Here is a 17,877-nt window from a genome sequence, read left to right on the forward strand (position 1 = left end):
TTGGAATTTAATATGTACGTCGCCTAGAGTGGCTTCGGCCAGATAGGCGACCTAAAAATTAAATTTACATTTTACATTTACATTGAGTCAACTATTATAGGCTAATGTGCCCATGCAGTAATAGTCTTCTAGTACAACAAGTACAAATAAAAAGATCCAGAAAAGGTACCCTCAGAAAAAGCAGACTTGGAAACTGTTAGTGATTTTCTCTTCTGGATTTATTCTCTGAATGTGCCACAATCTTTCTTATTCAGGCATTTTAGACCCCACTGCTTTGGCTTTCATCTTTTTCCAAATGGGTTGGCTGGAGATCAAAGCTATGCAGGAAAAGTTTGATAACCAAATGATAATACCAGATGCAGCAGCATCTGCATTTTACCTAGGAGCCTGATCCAACTCAACAGGGATCAATTCAAATTGGAACACATTCAGAGTGGCCCACGATTTGTAACTGTTTAGAAAGGTTCCCTGCCCTGGCAAGATTACAATTTATATGCACAGCATATTCAGCTACGAGAAGGAAGAAGCCTTATTAATAATTGTTTTCATAGATAGTTTTTGATGGAAAAACCTTCTATTAACTCTTCTGTTTTGATGGTAAATCTTCTAATAGCATGGTTATCCATCCATGCTCTGATACCCCTCCCCATTTCAACGACCGCAATGCTTTGTACACAGTCTTTAAAAACAGCATGAAAACTGCAGTTGGTTCAAAAGAGAGCCACAAAATTACTAATCTGGAATTTTTATCTCATTATGTCAAGTGCTGGTTTTGACCTATAAAGCCCTACACGGCATGGGACCGCAATACCTGGTGGACCGCCTCTCCCAATATGAACCTACCCGTACACTACGCTCAACATCTAAGGCCCTCCTCCGAGTACCATCCCATCGAGAGGCTCGGAGGGTGATGACTAGAACCAGGGCCTTTTCAGTAGTGGCCCCCGAACTGTGGAACAGTCTCCCTGATGAGGTGCGCCTGGCGCCGACGCTACTATCTTTTCGGCGCCAGGTGAAAACCTTTTTATACTCCCAGGCATTTTAAAGTGTATTTTAAACAGCATTTCCGTATTTTGGATGTTGTTTGGTTCGTTATTGTTTGTTTGTTTTGTTTTTTGATTTATTGTATTTATTGTATTTATATATTGTGCTTGTTTTTATCTTTTTGTACACCGCCCAGAGAGCCTTCGGGCTTAGGGCGGTATATAAATTAAACTAAATAAAATAAATAAATAAATAAATAAATTTGCAGACACAATTTAAAGAGCTGATTACAACCTACAAAGCCCTAAACAGCTGAGGACAGATTATCTAAAATTCTGTCCTTCATATGTCCACCAAAACTTAAGAACCCCTTTGGAGCCCCTGTTCTGGGTGCCCCACGCTAAATGAAGTGAGATGGGTGGCTACCAAGGAGAGAGCCTTTTTGGTAGTGGCACCTCTGCTATGGAAGAGCCTCCCCAGACAGGCTTGCCTGGTGCCTTCTTCATCATCTTTTTGGCACTAAGTGAAGACCTTTTAATTCACTCAGGCTTTTAAGCTGTGCTGTACATTATTTTATGCTGCTTCTATGCAAGCAAGATTGCATTGTTTGGTTTTTAATTATTATTGTATATTGTACTATTTGTATTTTGTTGCAAGCCACGGGGGGATGATGATTAACAATAACAACAAATATCATAATTATTAGCATTATTATCCTCAGTGGTGGCTAGTGCCCACTGGGACAGGTAGGGCAGAAGGCAGGGAGCCCATCAGTAGGTGAAGCCAGAGCCAATGACAACCGCAGCCAACTCATTCTAGCTTTGTCTCCATCCTCCTCCCTGCTGAGGGTAACACTGAAACTAAGGAGGAGCAGGAAGCTAACACCCAGCGCAACTCCTTGAACTGAATGCTAAGTAAGAAGGCAGGCAGGTGGGAGCTGGGTGAGGGCAGAGTAAGGCTGGTGGGACAATGCCTCGTTTGCCCTGATGGACCAGACTCCACCATTTATCCAACTCTTCAGCCCAAAAGAGCCCTGTAAAGCAACTTACAAATGTCAACAAGACAGTCCCTGCCTTAAGGCTTGCAATCTAAAACATTATTATTGTTATTATTACTTATTAATTTTATCATTTTTTGCTTTTTCTTAATGCCATCAAAATCATTAAAAGGGTTTTAAGATTTTTCCAGAGCACAGAATGCGTTAGACATTTCCATTGTTTAGAACTTCATGTTATTTTGTTTAAGTTTGAAACGTAATCAGTAATCAGTTCTGTACATACACAAAGTATATTTTTAAAACTTTATTTCATTTTTAACTTTTTTACAAACAAATTAGAGAGCAGAACATCTCTGAACAACTAAATCGGATTTTCATTTTTTAAACAACTATATATGCCAAATTAGAACTAGACTCAGATTGCAAGTGAAAGATCTTACCAACATCTTTCTGCACAAAAAGACAGAGCAGCTGTGATACTCTTCAAAACTAGTGAGATATAATATTTCACATTTTTATATCACACTTCAGTATGTTCAAAATGCTTTTCATATACCTTAATAATCCCACCAACAATCCTTTAAAGCAGGGGTGGAGAATGTTTTGGCTCTGGGAGCCAGATCTTCTTTGGTACCACCCCACAGACCGACTTTGACAAGTGGGAGGGGCTATCCCCTGCAAATTTCTTTATTTATATTTATTTTATTTATTAAATTTTTATACTGCCCCATAGCCGAAGCTCTCTGGGCGGTTCACAACATCAAAATATCAACATACAATTTAAAACCATACATTAAGCAATTTAAAAACATGACTCATTGAATTTCCAACAAACCTATACTAAACTAAAATATTAAAATACTAAAAATACTAAAATGCTAAATGCTACAATACAGAATGCTAAAATGCTAGAATGCCTGGGAGAAGAGGTAGGTCTTAACCTGGCGCCAAAAAGACAACAATGTTGGCGCCAGGCGTACCTCATCAGGAGATTGTTCCACAATTCGGGCGCCACCACTGAGAAGGCCCTTTTTCTTGTTACCATCCTCCAGGCTTCCCTCTGAGTAGGCACCCAGAGGAGGGCCTTCGATGTTGAGCGCAGTGTACGGGTAGGTTCATATCAGGAGAGGCGTTCCATCAAGTATCGTGGTCCCAAGCCGTGTAAGGCTTTATAGGTTAAAACCAGCACCTTGAATCAAGCCCGGAAACATATAGGCAGCCAATGCAAGTGGGCCAGAACCGGTGTTATATGTTCGGACCGCCTGGTCCGCGTTAACAATCTGGCCGCTGCATTTTGCACAAGCTGCAGTTTCCGAACCGTCTTCAAAGGCAGCCCCACGTAGAGCGCATTGCAGTAATCAAGTCTAGAGGTTACCAGAGCATGGACAACTGAAGCAAGGTTGTCCCTGTCCAGATAGGGGCGTAGCTGGGCCACCAACCGAAGTTGGTAGAAAGCACTCCGTGCCACCGAGGCTACCTGAGCCTCAAGTGACAGGGATGGTTCTAAAAGTACTCCCAAGCTACGAACCAGTTCCTTCAGGGGGAGTGCAACCCCATCCAGGACAGGTTGAGCATCCACCATCTGCTCAGAAGAGCCACCCACTAACAGCATCTCAGTCTTGTCTGGATTGAGCCTCAGTTTGTTAGCTCTCATCCAGTCCATTGTCGCAGCCAGGCATCGGTTCAGCACATTGACAGCCTCACCTGAAAAAGATGAAAAGGAGAAGTAGAGCTGCGTGTCATCAGCATACTGGTGGCAACGCACTCCAAAACTCCTGATGACTGCACCCAGCGACTTCATGTAGATGTTACAGAGCATGGGGGACAGAACTGACCCCTGCAGAACTCCATACTGGAGGGTCCAGGGTGTCAAGCAATGCTCCCCAAGCACTACCTTCTGGAGACGAACCGCCAAGTAGGAGGAAAACCACTGCCACGCAGTACCTCCAACTCCCAACTCAGCGAGCCTCTCCAGAAGGATACCATGGTCGATGGTATCAAAAGCTGCTGAGAGATCAAGGAGAATCAACAGAGTTACACTCCCCCTGTCTCTCTCCCAACAAAGGTCATCGTACAGGGCGACCAAGGTTGTCTCCGTGCCAAAACCAGGCCTGAAACCCGATTGAAATGGATCCAGATAATCAGTTTCATCCAAGAGTGTCTGGAGCTGGTTCGCAACCACTCGTTCTAGAACCTTGCCCAGAAATGGGACATTTGCTACCGGCCTATAGTTATTGACAATTTCTGGGTCCAGGGAAGATTTCTTCAGAAGCGGTCTCACTACCGCCTCTTTCAGGCAGTTAGGGACCACTCCCTCTTGCAATGAGGCATTAATCACTTCCCTGGCCCAGCCGGCAGTTCCATCCCTGCTAGCTTTTATTAGCAAATCACATGATGCCATCGTTACAGCACATAATTGACAGATGGGTTGCCCAGCCACCTGTTAAAATCCCTTGTGTGGGAATCCCAAGCTTGGGAACCACAGCGTAAGGCTCGTTCACAGCCCTAACACCGTGCAAGCATCCCTGCACTTCCCCTTCTGATGTCAGAGGCAGAAAGGAGCAGTGCAGGGAGGCTCACACAGAGCTTTGCAAGCCTCCCCACATGGCTCTTTTCTAACTATGATGTTGGAGGTGGAAAGGAGCCAGGCGGAGGGGCTTCAAAGAACAGCATTGGAAGGGAGAAGCGGTTTCCATTAAACAGAAACTGCTTTCCCCTCTTTGAGCAAGGCACACTCGTACCACTCCAGCAAAGGAACAATGGAAGCCCACTTTAAGCTCCTGATTGTTCCTCTGAAACCCTGGTCTTACCCACCCCTCACCTGATGCATTTGGCATCGGGTGTTGGGCAGGTGGGAGTGGCTTCCCCAAATCAGCCAGTGTCTCGTTTGATCCACGGGCCAGAGGGTTCCCACCCCTGCTGTGAGGGCAGGTCAATATGATTATTCCAATACTGTGGACAGAAGACAGAAACTCAGAGACAGCAGCTTGCTCAAGACTATTGAATGAATTCATGGGCAAGTTGAAATTCAAACCTGGCTCCCAGCTGACATGCTAAGGGAGAAGGAATTATCCAGAACAGTCCCATAATAACTCAGTGGAATGGAATGTTAAGAGACTGAGAAGAAAAGATCTGACAACTCTGTGGGAAGGAGAAATACTCGAATAGATAAATATTGATTCTTCCCATACTCTTAACTTATGTAACCACAGCCACATCATTCATTCATGCACAAGAGAATTAGAGTAACCCTGACATTTGCAGAAAATCGGGGGGGGGACCTAAGGGAAGGGAGAAACTCCCCAAGCAGCCCCATAATAACTGAAGGGCAGAAAATGTTGAGACACCGGGAGGGGGTGAAATGTGAATCGGGTGGAAAGGGAATAGAATGGAGCAACAGGAGGGCACACACATTGTCATCATTATCATTTGAATTTATATCCCAATCTTCCTCACAAAAGAGCCCAAGGCAACAAACATAAACAAAACTATTTAATAAGATTTAATAAAATTGGACATTAGTGTAGTTGGGATTGTGCACCAACATGTCCACCCTCCCCAAAAAATCTCAAAAGTAGCAGCTAAGAGAAAAACTGTTGCTCTTTCTAACTCAGTTCTTATTTACTGTAAAATATTTTAAAAATAACCATACTAATGCAAATTCCAAAGCAAATGGTGTTCATTGTCCCCAAATTGCAGACTGGAAGGGCTGCTGGTGGAAAAGTGTTACTTACAATAGCCCTGTAGTATAGTTCACACTGAATACTGAAGGTCAGACTCTACGCAATCTGCACTAAACCTGTTGTCCAGAGGTATTAGACTCCTACTGAAGATTTGGAGTTACTGAGACCGAAAGAGTAGCTAACATCAACCCTGAGGTTGAGCTGAGAAAGTAGCATACAAAAATCCTGCTGCAATATAGTCCACTGTCCATATCTCAGGCCAAAGGTGAGCTACATGAATTCTTCTCCCAGACCTCCTCGCAGGCCAAAGCAGGCACTTGATTGCATGAAGTCTCATGCTCCATTAACATCCAAGTGGACTGGTTACACTTAATAAATATTTTTTAAAAATAGATAAATGTGGCACATGAAGATTCACATTAGAGCAGGGACTCCTGTCTTTCTGCCCCCTCAATCACAGGCTCAGGTAACACGCACGTATGCCAGGGATGCACTGCAGCTTGAAATAATGCAACATTTTAGACTTTTGGTGCCATGACAGCACAGCAAAATGATCCTGAACCACAGTGTATGTCATTTCCACTGTTTTCCATCTCCTAAACCTCATTAATTCTGTTCATTATCACATTCCATGTCATCGTATGCAACAGTGAAATTTTAAATTATAACATAAGCACTGTGCTTTATTTGCAGTAACATACCTCGGGCCCTGTGATATGCAAAAGGCCTGAAACCGCAGCTGCGATAGAGTCATAACCTGCTCGCTGAAACTTTGGACCAGTTTGACCGTAGCCTAAAAAGAAAAAGAAAATAAATTTAAGAAGAATGTATAACCATAAGGCTGTAGTGGTGACTAACCTTTCTGGCACGTATGCCACAAATCAAAACGGGGGATCAGCAAAAAAGGGCCTATTTCAATCAAGTTCCCATTTTGAAATTTATAGATTTCCTAGATAAGCACACATCCTAATTGGTTGCTATATCAATTAAAACACATTGCTTTGCAAGTAATAGAGCCTTTATGCAACTTAGAAACATAGCCCAAAACCTAAGGCCATCCAGGCCGCATACCAGTTGTGCTGCTGAATTATATCTACTTAAGCAGAGTTTTCTTTGGTTTCCTATGAACACATGGAAGAATATTACACTTATTTGGAAGTAAGTCCCATTGAACAAAGTGGGACTTACTTCAGAGAAAACATGCATAAGATTAAGCTATAACAAGCAACTTCCTTAAGCAAGAGATGGGGTAAACTAGTATTTTCCCCATGCAATGGAAAATAAAGTCCATGCTGTTTGAGGGAACCGTAGGCATTCATTAGTATAGGATTGTGCTAGACTAGTGGCACTCTATAGTACAAATGCAGTCATCATAGTGCAGCCACTTATGCATTGCCAAAAAAGAGGAAATGCATACCCAAAAAGAACAAAAGAGGGTACTGATTTGCATAAAATCTGCACATGCTCATTGTTATGTTTATAAGCAAATTTTTAAAAGATCACAATAATTTAAGAAGAAAAACCTCCCCCCATTGTGGAGAGGATTGTGACCAGATGACTTGTGTGTCTGCTCAGTCTGCTATGCAGGCACTACCTGTTGATGGAAAACTCAAGGCTCCTGCTCTATCTTCTTACGCTTCTTTAGCTTTAAACCTGACTTGGACCAGACAGCCCTTCAAATAGAGGATTTCTCCAAACAGAGAATTATCTTTCGACAGCCTTTCAAACAAAGGAGTATCCTCTGTAAATTAGAGTACATGGCCACCCTACCCCCATGTGTGGCATTAGGACTTTGCTTTCTGAAATCGCTATCACAAGACGTAGTGATAGCTACCAACTTGGATGGCTTTAAAAGTAGATTAGACAAATTCCTGGAGGATGTCTATCAATAGCTACTAATTACAACTACTGTATTAGAGGCACTATCCCTCTGAGGACCAGGTGCTAGGGAGCATGAACAAGAAAGTTCTATTGCTCTCATGTCCTTGCATGGTTCCCATAGTTGGCCACTGTGAAAACAGAATGCTGGACTTAGACAGGCCTTTGGTCTGGCCTGGCAGGATTCTCTTTGTGTGCTTCATCAGTGAACAGAAAGTAAGACATAGTACATGAGCCAGGACTGAAAGTGGTGCCAAGTGTGCTGAATAATGTGATTTTTTTTTCAAGATTTCAACCTTAGAGCAGTTATCACTGCCTTTTGTGTTTTTTTAATGGTGCTGAATTTGGCACCCAGTTCCCTGTTCCTTTTTCAACAAATTGCTGCATGAACAGCCTAGATAGTTTATTTCTTATTGCTCAATGCACTGTCAACTATAGCAACTTCACAAAAAACTGCACAATTTCACATGCTAACTTAAATGTTTACTTAGTTTCTTCTGAGCATCTATGGTCTAACTTGTTCATTCTCAAGTTAGTCATCATAACGACCGTCCATCTCCTCCTCAAATTGACATTCACCACCCTTGCAACTCAAGTCCTGGTTACCACAGCTGGGGAATTTGCACATTTCACTGCATGTGATCCCATTTTTCATGCACACACACTTTGGTAGTTCACACTTCTTTGTGCAGTTGCAGGCTAGTAGATCGAGCATGGCCTGAGCTGCTGGCAGACCCTCCATCCAGTGTACAACCAGTTGTTCGGTCCCATTTCTTAACTTCCAGCTTCTAGCCACTACTAACAGGACTTGGTGTTCTCAGGTCCTGCTCTAAACACGTTCCCCATATTGATTGCTCCTTGGGATGGGATGGGGAGACACAGATATATGCATTTATGCACAACCAAAACAGACAATGTGCAGAAAAAAATAAGTAACTGGGGGAATTCACACAAAATCTGTGTGCGTCAGGACAAATCATACACCAAAGCAAAGAGGAGAGTGTCCTCTACAAGATTCCACTGCATCCTGCCTGACCCACAGCTTCTTGTCGGCGGACAGCACAGGTAAATGCATCTATGCACATCTAAAATAGCTAAAACAAGTAGAAAATTGTAAGTAACTGGGGATGCCCATCCCAAAATCTAATGCCAGCCAGGGCAAATCATACAACCGAGCAAAGTGGAGAGTGTCCTCTACTAGATGCTACTGCATCCCACCTGACCCAGAACTTCTCATGGGTACACAGCAATGACATGAGCATCTGTGCACACCAGTAAAATAGCAAAACGAGAAAAAATAAATAACTGGGGGTGCCTACCCCAAAATCTGCTCCGGGCCAGGACAAATCTAACATCAAAGCAAAAGGGAGAGTGTCCTCTATGAGATACCACTGCATCCCACCTGATGTGGAGCTTCTTGTGGGTACACGGCACAGATAAGGGCATCTATGGATAACGAAAATAGCCAAAACGTGTAGAAAGAAATAAGAAACTGTGTGTGCCTTCGGGGCATCACAAATCATACAACCATGAATATAAGAGAGGGTCCTCTGCAGGACAGCAAACAGTAAATGCACACCCCCCTAACAACACATATATTTTGTGCCCCAGTGTCTGCACATATTGTTGTGTGAGGAGCTGCCTTCACTCTCTAAACAGAAAGAACATAGGCAGTAGGTATCACCACAGATTTAATCCAGAAAACTAGGTCTCCCCACTAATGATAAATTAATAAGAAACACCTTTAGACTTGTTATTCTGCCAAACATCAGCTCTATCCATTATGGACACCCAACATCTTTCTTTAATAAAGGTTAATGAAATAAGCAAAGAAACATGCACAATAGGATGAGAAAAAACAAACTTAAAGTGAGGCATTGGATGCATCGTTATAATTTCAGAGCTGCCAAATATGCTGGAATAAAATATTGCTTCTAGAAAATGCCTATCACATGTTGATTTATACAAAGAAAAGCAGCATCTCCTGGATAGTCAGGCCAGAGCTTGGAAAAGTTACTTTTTTGAACTACAACTCCCATCAGCCCAATCCAGTGGCCATGGTGGCTGGGGCTGATGGGAGTTGTAGTTCAAAAAAGTAACTTTTCCAAGCTCTGAGTCAGGCACTGAACAGACACAAGCCAAATGGTCTAAACTTCAGAGACGGCTTATGACAATGTTGATGTAATTTGGGCTTAGTTTGAATCCGGACCTATTCTGAATGCCAGGCCTCAGCTTTGTAATACTGCTCCTCAGAGAGTTGGTGCGTTGCCACCCTTACAGACAAAGCATTCTTTGTAGCATGAATTGCTTTCACAGTCTAATCAATACGTTGCAACATGCAGACCGCTTACATCCATTGAGTTACAATATAAAATATGACAATTATGGATCACAGGCAACTAAGTTCTACACAGAGCAGACACACTGAAATTACCCTCATCCCTCCCCCATCTATTCTGATGGTTCTCCCCACCTTCCAGAGCAGATTTGGGTGAAGGCATATGGGGAGAGGAGAAGGAGGGGACATTCTGCTGTGCAAGCAGAACACCTTGCACAAATGGATCAGCTTGTTAGATCCCACTGGATCTAAGTTTTCATACCCATTAAGTTAAATAGGTCTACTCTGAGTATAAGAAATGTTGAATAAAGCCCAATATCAGCAATATAACAATCACAGAATGAATCCATAATATTAGCAAACTCAACTAGGACATGAATTGCCAGCAAAACACCATTTTCCACTAAAACATCTCAGAATGACAAATCAAAAGCCTGCCAGACTGAAAAAGTTTTCAAAAGCCAGCAAACAGCAATCAGAGATGGAGTAATTCAAACCTCATGGGTCAAGATGTATCAAAATACTGGTGCAGGTACTAAGAAGGTCCTATTTCTTGTTCTACCAACCTTATTTTCACTGTAGGTGGGACACAGAGGATGGCCTTACCACTAGATCTTAATAAGTGGGCAGGCTGGTATGTGAGGAGGCAGCCCCTCAGGTACCCTGCACGCAAACCATTTAGGGCAGAGGTGGGGAACCTTCTTGGCCACTCCATAGGCCAACTCTGAGAGGTGGGCAGGGCAACCCACCTGTCAGTCACACATCATTATGATATCACATGACTACATGTGGATTGTCCCACCCACCTGTCAAAATCCGTTGTGCGGGGTTCCCAAACTTGGGAACCACAGTGCAAGTGGTGTTGCCAGTTCTATGCTTTGCAAGCTGCACTGCCTTGATCCTTTCAGCCTCCAGCACTGGAAATTGAAAGGATCAGCACAGGGTGGCTTCAAAGAGCAGTGCTGGGAAGCAGCAGCAGTTTCTATTAAATGGAAACAGCTTGCTCTTCCTTGGGCAAGACCTGCTCCTACCACCCATCAGCTGATGGAATGTTGGGAGCACGTCTTGTGCCAGCAGAGGAGCAATCAAAAGCACATTTTAAGATCCCAATTGTTTCTTTGAAGCCCCACTCTTACCTGACCCACACCTGACCTCATGTATAATGTCAGATATAAGGCAGGTAGGAGTGGCTTCCCCAAAACTCCTTCTGGGAAGAAGGCAGGATATAAATTAAATTAAATAAATAAAACAGCCTTGTAGGACAAATGGAGACTAGCAAGCCAAGTTTGGTCCATGAGCCAGAGGTTCCCCACCCCTGATTTAGGGGTTCAAAAGTAATAAACACTTTGAACTGTGTCCGAAAACTAATTGAGAACCAATGCAGGAGTTGCAGAACTGGTACAGTTGGGCCCTGCTTATATGGCAGGTTAGGGACCAGGCCCCTGCCGTAAAGTGGAAATCGGCGTAAAGCGGAACCCATTGACTATAATGGGCCGCATCGCGCGAAAACGTCGCAAAATGCCGTAAAATCGCAAAATCGGCTTTAAAACGGGAAATTTCCCCTAATTGAGAGCCACCGCATCAGCGGAATGCCGCGAAACGGAACGCCGGTAAGCGGGGCCCTACTGTATTAGCACGATCCCATAGGCAGGTGTTCAGCAACTTCCTTGCTGCTACATTCTGAATCAATGGAAGTTTCCAAAGAGTCTTAGAGTGCACTGCAGTAATCCAGTCTAAATGTAACTGGGGCATTTGTTACTGTAGCCAGATTAGATTTTCTCAGGTACGGGTGCAGCTGGTGCATCACATCAACTAGTCAAAGGCAGTCCTTATCACTACCACCACAATTCAGGTGCAAGGCTAAACTGCAAACCTGATTCTTCAATGAAATTACCTTTCTACAAGATGACAAGTAATCCTCTATTTTACATAAATGCCCCCAGATTAGCCTCTCTCTTTCATATCTTATGTTCATCTCCTCTGTTTTTATAAGGGGGTTGCTTACATCCCCCAAAGCCTTACCTGTGCATTTTATCTACTCAAAACTCTTTCAGGAAATGAAATTTTGTAGAATTTGACAAGTAATCCTCTATTTTACATAAATGCCCCCAGATTAGCCTCTCTCTTTCATATCTTATGTTCATCTCCTCTGTTTTTATAAGGGGGTTGCTTACATCCCCCAAAGCCTTACCTGTGCATTTTATCTACTCAAAACTCTTTCAGGAAATGAAATTTTGTAGAATTTGACAAGTAATCCTCTATTTTACATAAATGCCCCCAGATTAGCCTCTCTCTTTCATATCTTATGTTCATCTCCTCTGTTTTTATAAGGGGGTTGCTTACATCCCCCAAAGCCTTACCTGTGCATTTTATCTACTCAAAACTCTTTCAGGAAATGAAATTTTGTAGAATTTGACAAGTAATCCTCTATTTTACATAAATGCCCCCAGATTAGCCTCTCTCTTTCATATCTTATGTTCATCTCCTCTGTTTTTATAAGGGGGTTGCTTACATCCCCCAAAGCCTTACCTGTGCATTTTATCTACTCAAAACTCTTTCAGGAAATGAAATTTTGTAGAATTTGTAGAATTCCTGAAAATCACAGTAAAAGTTGCAATAATGCCTCTCAGCAACTTTTTAGATCCCGTCCAACAAATGTGCACCAGAAACTGATTCTGCTTACCATCAAAAATATCAAAGCACATTTGGTTTGTAGTAACCCTAAGAAATAGAATCTGTATTAAAATCCACTGCAGCATGCCAAGCAAGTTAGCTTCTAGCAGAACAGGAATGTTGTTTATCGCTCTCTGCCAATATACATTACCAGATGTACAGTTTCACTTAATGCTGAAAACGAGCAAATCAATACAAGGAACAAAAGCAGTAGGGTATGATTCAGAGTGCATTCAACATTATTCCTGTAGCATCTTTGTTTTTAATGAAAACACACTTTATTTAAAGTTTAGAAGAGCAATGCCCTATAAATTCTTCAAAATAAACTAAGTTTTCAATTCTCAGGTGCATAATTCTGCACACCAGATAACTTTACTGCAAGTTGAAAAGTGACAAACGTATGATCTGTTTTCTATTGTTTGTTAAGCCTTCTTGTGCATAATAGCTGTTTAATTCCACAAAATGTAAATTTTAAATTACCATGAGAAGCTTCTTTAAATGCAGAAAATAATTTTTTGACAATCAGGTGGTTTCCAACATGCAGATGTTGGGAAATCATGCTGGAGTTAAATGACCATGACTTTATTCAATTTCCAAAGTGTTTATTCCAAAGGTGTCCAGTAAAAAGGAAATTAAATTGCTTGCTTCATTGGTGGGGCTAGCCAGGCTTTCTGTGCCCCAACTTCCCGCTGGGTGTTCTTGCTAATGCTTGAGTACCTTGACTAGAGGGAAGCCCAGGGCAGGGTCACATGGTTCAGCTAAAGGCCAGGAACACCTTCCAGTTGCCCAATATCTGCTAAACAATGCCAAATCAAGCACACACACCCTGATCCAGACTGACCCCCCCTCCTGTTAGAGACCCTGCCCGTGTCAATCACCATCAGGGAGTCTTGCCTTCCCATTAGGGCAGGGGTGAGGAACCTCAGGCCCGGGGGCCAAATGTGATCCTTCAGGCCTCTCTATCCGGCCCTCGGAACTCTCCCCAGACCACAATCCTTCTTCCTGAACCATACCCTCACTGGGCCCGTTTTACATCCTGTGTGTTTCTGCCTGGACGAAATGCATCCTGGAAGAACAAGAAGGGTGCAACTGAGTGTAGAAACTAGCTGACTGTAGAATGGTAACGTTTACATTCTTTGCTCCACCTACCTTTTGCCCCTGGCCCCATCCACCACTGGCATATGGCCCTCAGAATGTTGCCCCAAAGGGAATGTGGCCCTCAGGCTGAAAAAGGTTCCCTACTCCTGCATTAGGGGCCATCATCTTACACACATACAACCATTTCTACCTGCACGTAAGTTGCAGTGAAAAAGAAATCAGAGAGATTTCTTGGAGAGGGACAGCAGGGGGAGTGTGCGACCCTGCTGACCTGCTCAATCTTTCCTCAGCTTTTGGTTGATGAACCTTGGTATCCTCCTGGACTATCTATGGGAGATAGGTGTCAGGGGCACCGGTCTGCAGTGATTCTGGTCTTATCTCCAGGGACAGTTCCGGAAGACAGCATTGGATGAGTCTCTCTCAACCCCCTAGCTCTTGAATTATGGGATGCTGCACAGCACTTTCTTGTCGCTAATGCTATTTAACATAAATACCAAGTGTCTCGGAATGGTCATCAGGAGATTTGGAGTGAGATGTCATCAGTACACCAAAGATACCAAGCTCTGTATCTCTGTAGCATCTGAATTAGGAATGGCTGTGCAGGTCCTGGACCGGTCTCTGGATGTACTGGTGGACAGGATGAGGACTAATAAATTGAGTCTGAATCCTGGCCAGACAGAGTCTCCATTGCTAAGTGGTTCCTGGGTGTGGGAAATCAGTGCTGCTTGCACTACTAGCCATGATGGCTATACTCTGCCTCCATAAGTGGAGGCAATAAGCTTCTGTTGCTGGAAATTGCAGGATGGGAGAATACTCTTTGCGCTCAGGTCCTGCTTGTTGGCTTCCCAAGGGCAACTGATTGGCCATTGTGAGAAGAGGATGCTGGACTAGATGGGCCAGTGGCCTGATCCAGCAGGCTGTTATAATCTTATGGAAGGAGCTGCACTCACGGGTACATAGTCTGGGGTTATTCTTAGAAGGACTCTGTTGTTGGAGGCACAGTTTTCTTCAAGGGCTTGAGTGCCTTTTTAAATGCTTCATCTCAGACATGACCACAGTTGTCCATTCATGGACAGACTCACATAGAGCACATTGCAGTAATCAAACTTTGAGGCTATCTTGAGGATAGTCTAGAGGCTGTAGCTAGTGCAGAATGCACTAGCTAAGTTGCTTGTGGGGGCAAACTACAGCCAAAATATAACACATTGTTTGAGGGATTGGCATTGGTTGCCCATCTGCTAACAGGGGCAGGGAACTTCCAGTCTGTGGGCCAAACAGTCCACCAGGCCTCTTCATTTGGCCTGCAAGACTGTTAGAGGCCAGCCACACCCACCCACCTTAAACCTGGCATCATACCATGTGTGTGGCAGGTAGGGGCAGGTACTCAAAGGAATAAGCTTAAAGGGAGCTCTCAATTGTTGGAGCAAGGTGCACACTCACCACTCATCATGGGTGGTAGAAGCGCACCTTGCTCCCAGAGGTACTTCCAAGTGGTTTTCACTGAAGCCATGGTTAAAATGGTCTCCATTTTAGTGGCAGTTTCATGAAAACTGTTTCTCCCACCCAGCCCTGCTCTTTGAACCTCCAGTTTTCAGAGGTTTAAAGATCAGCGTGGGACTGTTTGCAAAAGGGCTTTCAAACAGACCAGCACTGTGCACTGAAGTCCCAACAATCAGAGTTTCTAAGTACAGCATCACCAGGTGCTATAGAGACATCAGGCGATTGGCAGATGGTCTGACTGCCTGTCAAATTTTGCCTGGCACAGTAGCAAAATAAGGAGCTGGCCTCTAGACTGAAAAGATTCCACATCTCTGTGCTACCAGGCCAAATGCAAGGTTTTGGTACTAACATATAAGGCCCTATACAGATCAGGACCAGGTTCCTTGAGAAATCTCCCTATCTCTTATATATATAGGAGGTTACAGAAGAGTTTCTCAAAATCCCAAAAATATCAGAAGCCACTCCAACAGCAACTCAGAGCAGGGCTTTCAGTTTGGCTGCCCCTGTTCTGTAGAACAGCATCCCTGTTGAGATACGACAGGTGCATGCTATCTCTACTTTCTGGAAACAATTGAACACACGGGGCTTCTAACAGTCCAAGAAGAGTGGTTGAGATTTCACAGAGGGGAGTGTATGATGAAAGATGCTCCTCAAATGGCTGAAATGATCCTCCATGCATACCAAGGACGCATTGTGGGGAAGTAGACCCACATGCAGTGATGCCACTGATAACATCCTCATCCCCACCTACTCTGCTTGCAGATCTTTGTGTGTTGGTCTGAAGTGAGAAGCTGAGGCTTGGCTGTATGTGTATGGGCTCCTCCATGCAATCAGAGTGCTTGACTGCATGGCATTGTCTATGTGTGATCAGAGGTTTCCCCTTCAGACATTTTGCTTAACATACAAAGGTCCAGAAGTGGAATAAATGCAGCTGGGGATGCTGGGGGTACAGACAGCATCCATTGCTCTGCCCCTGTCCTTCACTTATTATTGGAGCATTGTGGGATCACTTCTAAAGGAGTCTACCAAAAGTCTCCAGCACCATCTCTCCTCCAAACAGAGACTAAACCCTGAAGCACTACCCTGCAGCAGAACCTATCACTGCTTGAAGGAGCAGTTGCAAATTCCTCTCCAACTAGAGACGAGCCGCGTTACATCTTTGCAAGAGACTCCCTGCCCCATAACTATCATCCTTCCCCATCTCTCACAAGTAAAACTACCAATAGTGCTCAGCTGAAGGAGATAGAGCAGGGATAGGGAACGTGGGGGCCCAAATTCTACTCTACCTCCCATCAGCCCCAGTTAGCATGGCCAATGGCCAGGGATGATGGGAGCTGTAGTCCAACAACATCTGAAGGGTCACATATTCCCCATCTCTGAAACAAACCATTGTTGTGGGATTCACTTTTGTTCTGAGTAAGCATGTTTAGGATTGGGTTGTCAGTCTCCGTTTGCCAGTACGTCCTTACGGTTTTTACTTAATTTTAGGGTTAATTTTTCATAAAGCCATGGCAGTGAATTGTTCAGTTTCATGTTCCACCTTTGAAAAATTCACCTCTATGCTTGAATGGAGTCTGAATGGAGTAGGCTGAGATGCGAGAGAAGGTGATGTAAAGATTTTCCAGAGTGCCACTGGGGTTTGGCGTGCAGAGTTTTCCTGATTAGCTGACGTTAAGAGCCAATTCAAATTTTCAAGCAAGTATGTCGCATAGATAACATACTGTACACTCACACAATTTTCTTCCCAACATTGTTTTCATTAATAGTCATTATTTGAAGTTGACCCTCTAAAGATTGCCTCCTTTCCATAAATAGATCTACTTTCCTTGTTCAGTATCTAATTAAAGCAGTCAGTACCAGCCATCAACAAAAACATATTTTTTTCACTGACCATCTGTACTTCACTTTAACTGGACAAACACAATAAACTTACCCACCCACCAGCCTGTCATAATAGATCAAAGTAACACTACTTCTAAGATTACCCTTATGATTAACTAAGCCAACCTGTGTGCAAGAACATATGGACAGAGCCCTGAGAGCATTCACAAAGCAGCAAGAATGTTGGGATGGATCATGGCAATCTCAGCACCAGAGCAATCACCAGTGCAAGGGGCTATGTAGATTCAATCAGGCTTGTTTAGATAAGAAATCCAAGTTCAGCAATAAACATTTCTAAAAGGAGTTCATATTTGGGTTACCTACACATACATTATTTCCCCACACATGGCCTTTGCATTCTGAAATGCTACTTACCCAACAAAGATTGTCAACAATTATCATCTTAACTCTTCAAGAGCCAATGAAAGATAATGGCTTTGCTATAGCTCTGATCCCAACACATACTTGGAGGGAAATTACAATGAAACCAATATAATTGGTTTATGTTGAAGTAAATTTTTTATACATTTTACTACTGCCTTCATTCTAGAACAGAAACACAATGCATACCACCTCCTAACACTAAATTAGTCCCTATTTTTCAACGTTTACCTTAGAGCCAATGACAATGTAACATTCCCAACCCTTTAACTAGAGATAAGGGAGCAGAAACAGGCTGCAGGAATACTAGTTTCTTCAGCCCAGGCCTCTTAAGATGCAAGAATTTATCCCGTTAGTACTAACTAAGTTTAAGTGTTACATCAGCATTAACCATGGCAACTGCTAACAAAGGTGCAATCTTAACCAGGATTTGAAAACAGATCTCATCTGTTTTCTTAGCTATG

At 43.3% G+C, this 17,877-nt stretch overlaps 1 protein-coding gene across 9 annotated transcripts in view; it reads right to left on the bottom strand.

The window, feature by feature from the left end:
- Positions 1–17,877, bottom strand: part of SUGCT (succinyl-CoA:glutarate-CoA transferase) — a 483,400-nt gene that overhangs the window by 441,933 nt on the left and 23,590 nt on the right. For all 9 annotated transcript variants that reach the window (XR_009758117.1, XM_061586661.1, XM_061586668.1 and 6 more), the window contains one exon: positions 6,366–6,457. Coding sequence is in view for 8 of the 9 variants with exons in the window: in XM_061586661.1 (XP_061442645.1) it covers positions 6,366–6,457 (92 nt within the window). In the remaining variant the exon portion in view is untranslated. The remainder of the gene's footprint in view (positions 1–6,365; positions 6,458–17,877) is intronic.

The sequence above is a fragment of the Rhineura floridana genome, chromosome 10, assembly GCF_030035675.1.
Source record: "Rhineura floridana isolate rRhiFlo1 chromosome 10, rRhiFlo1.hap2, whole genome shotgun sequence".
Lineage (NCBI taxonomy): Eukaryota > Metazoa > Chordata > Lepidosauria > Squamata > Rhineuridae > Rhineura > Rhineura floridana.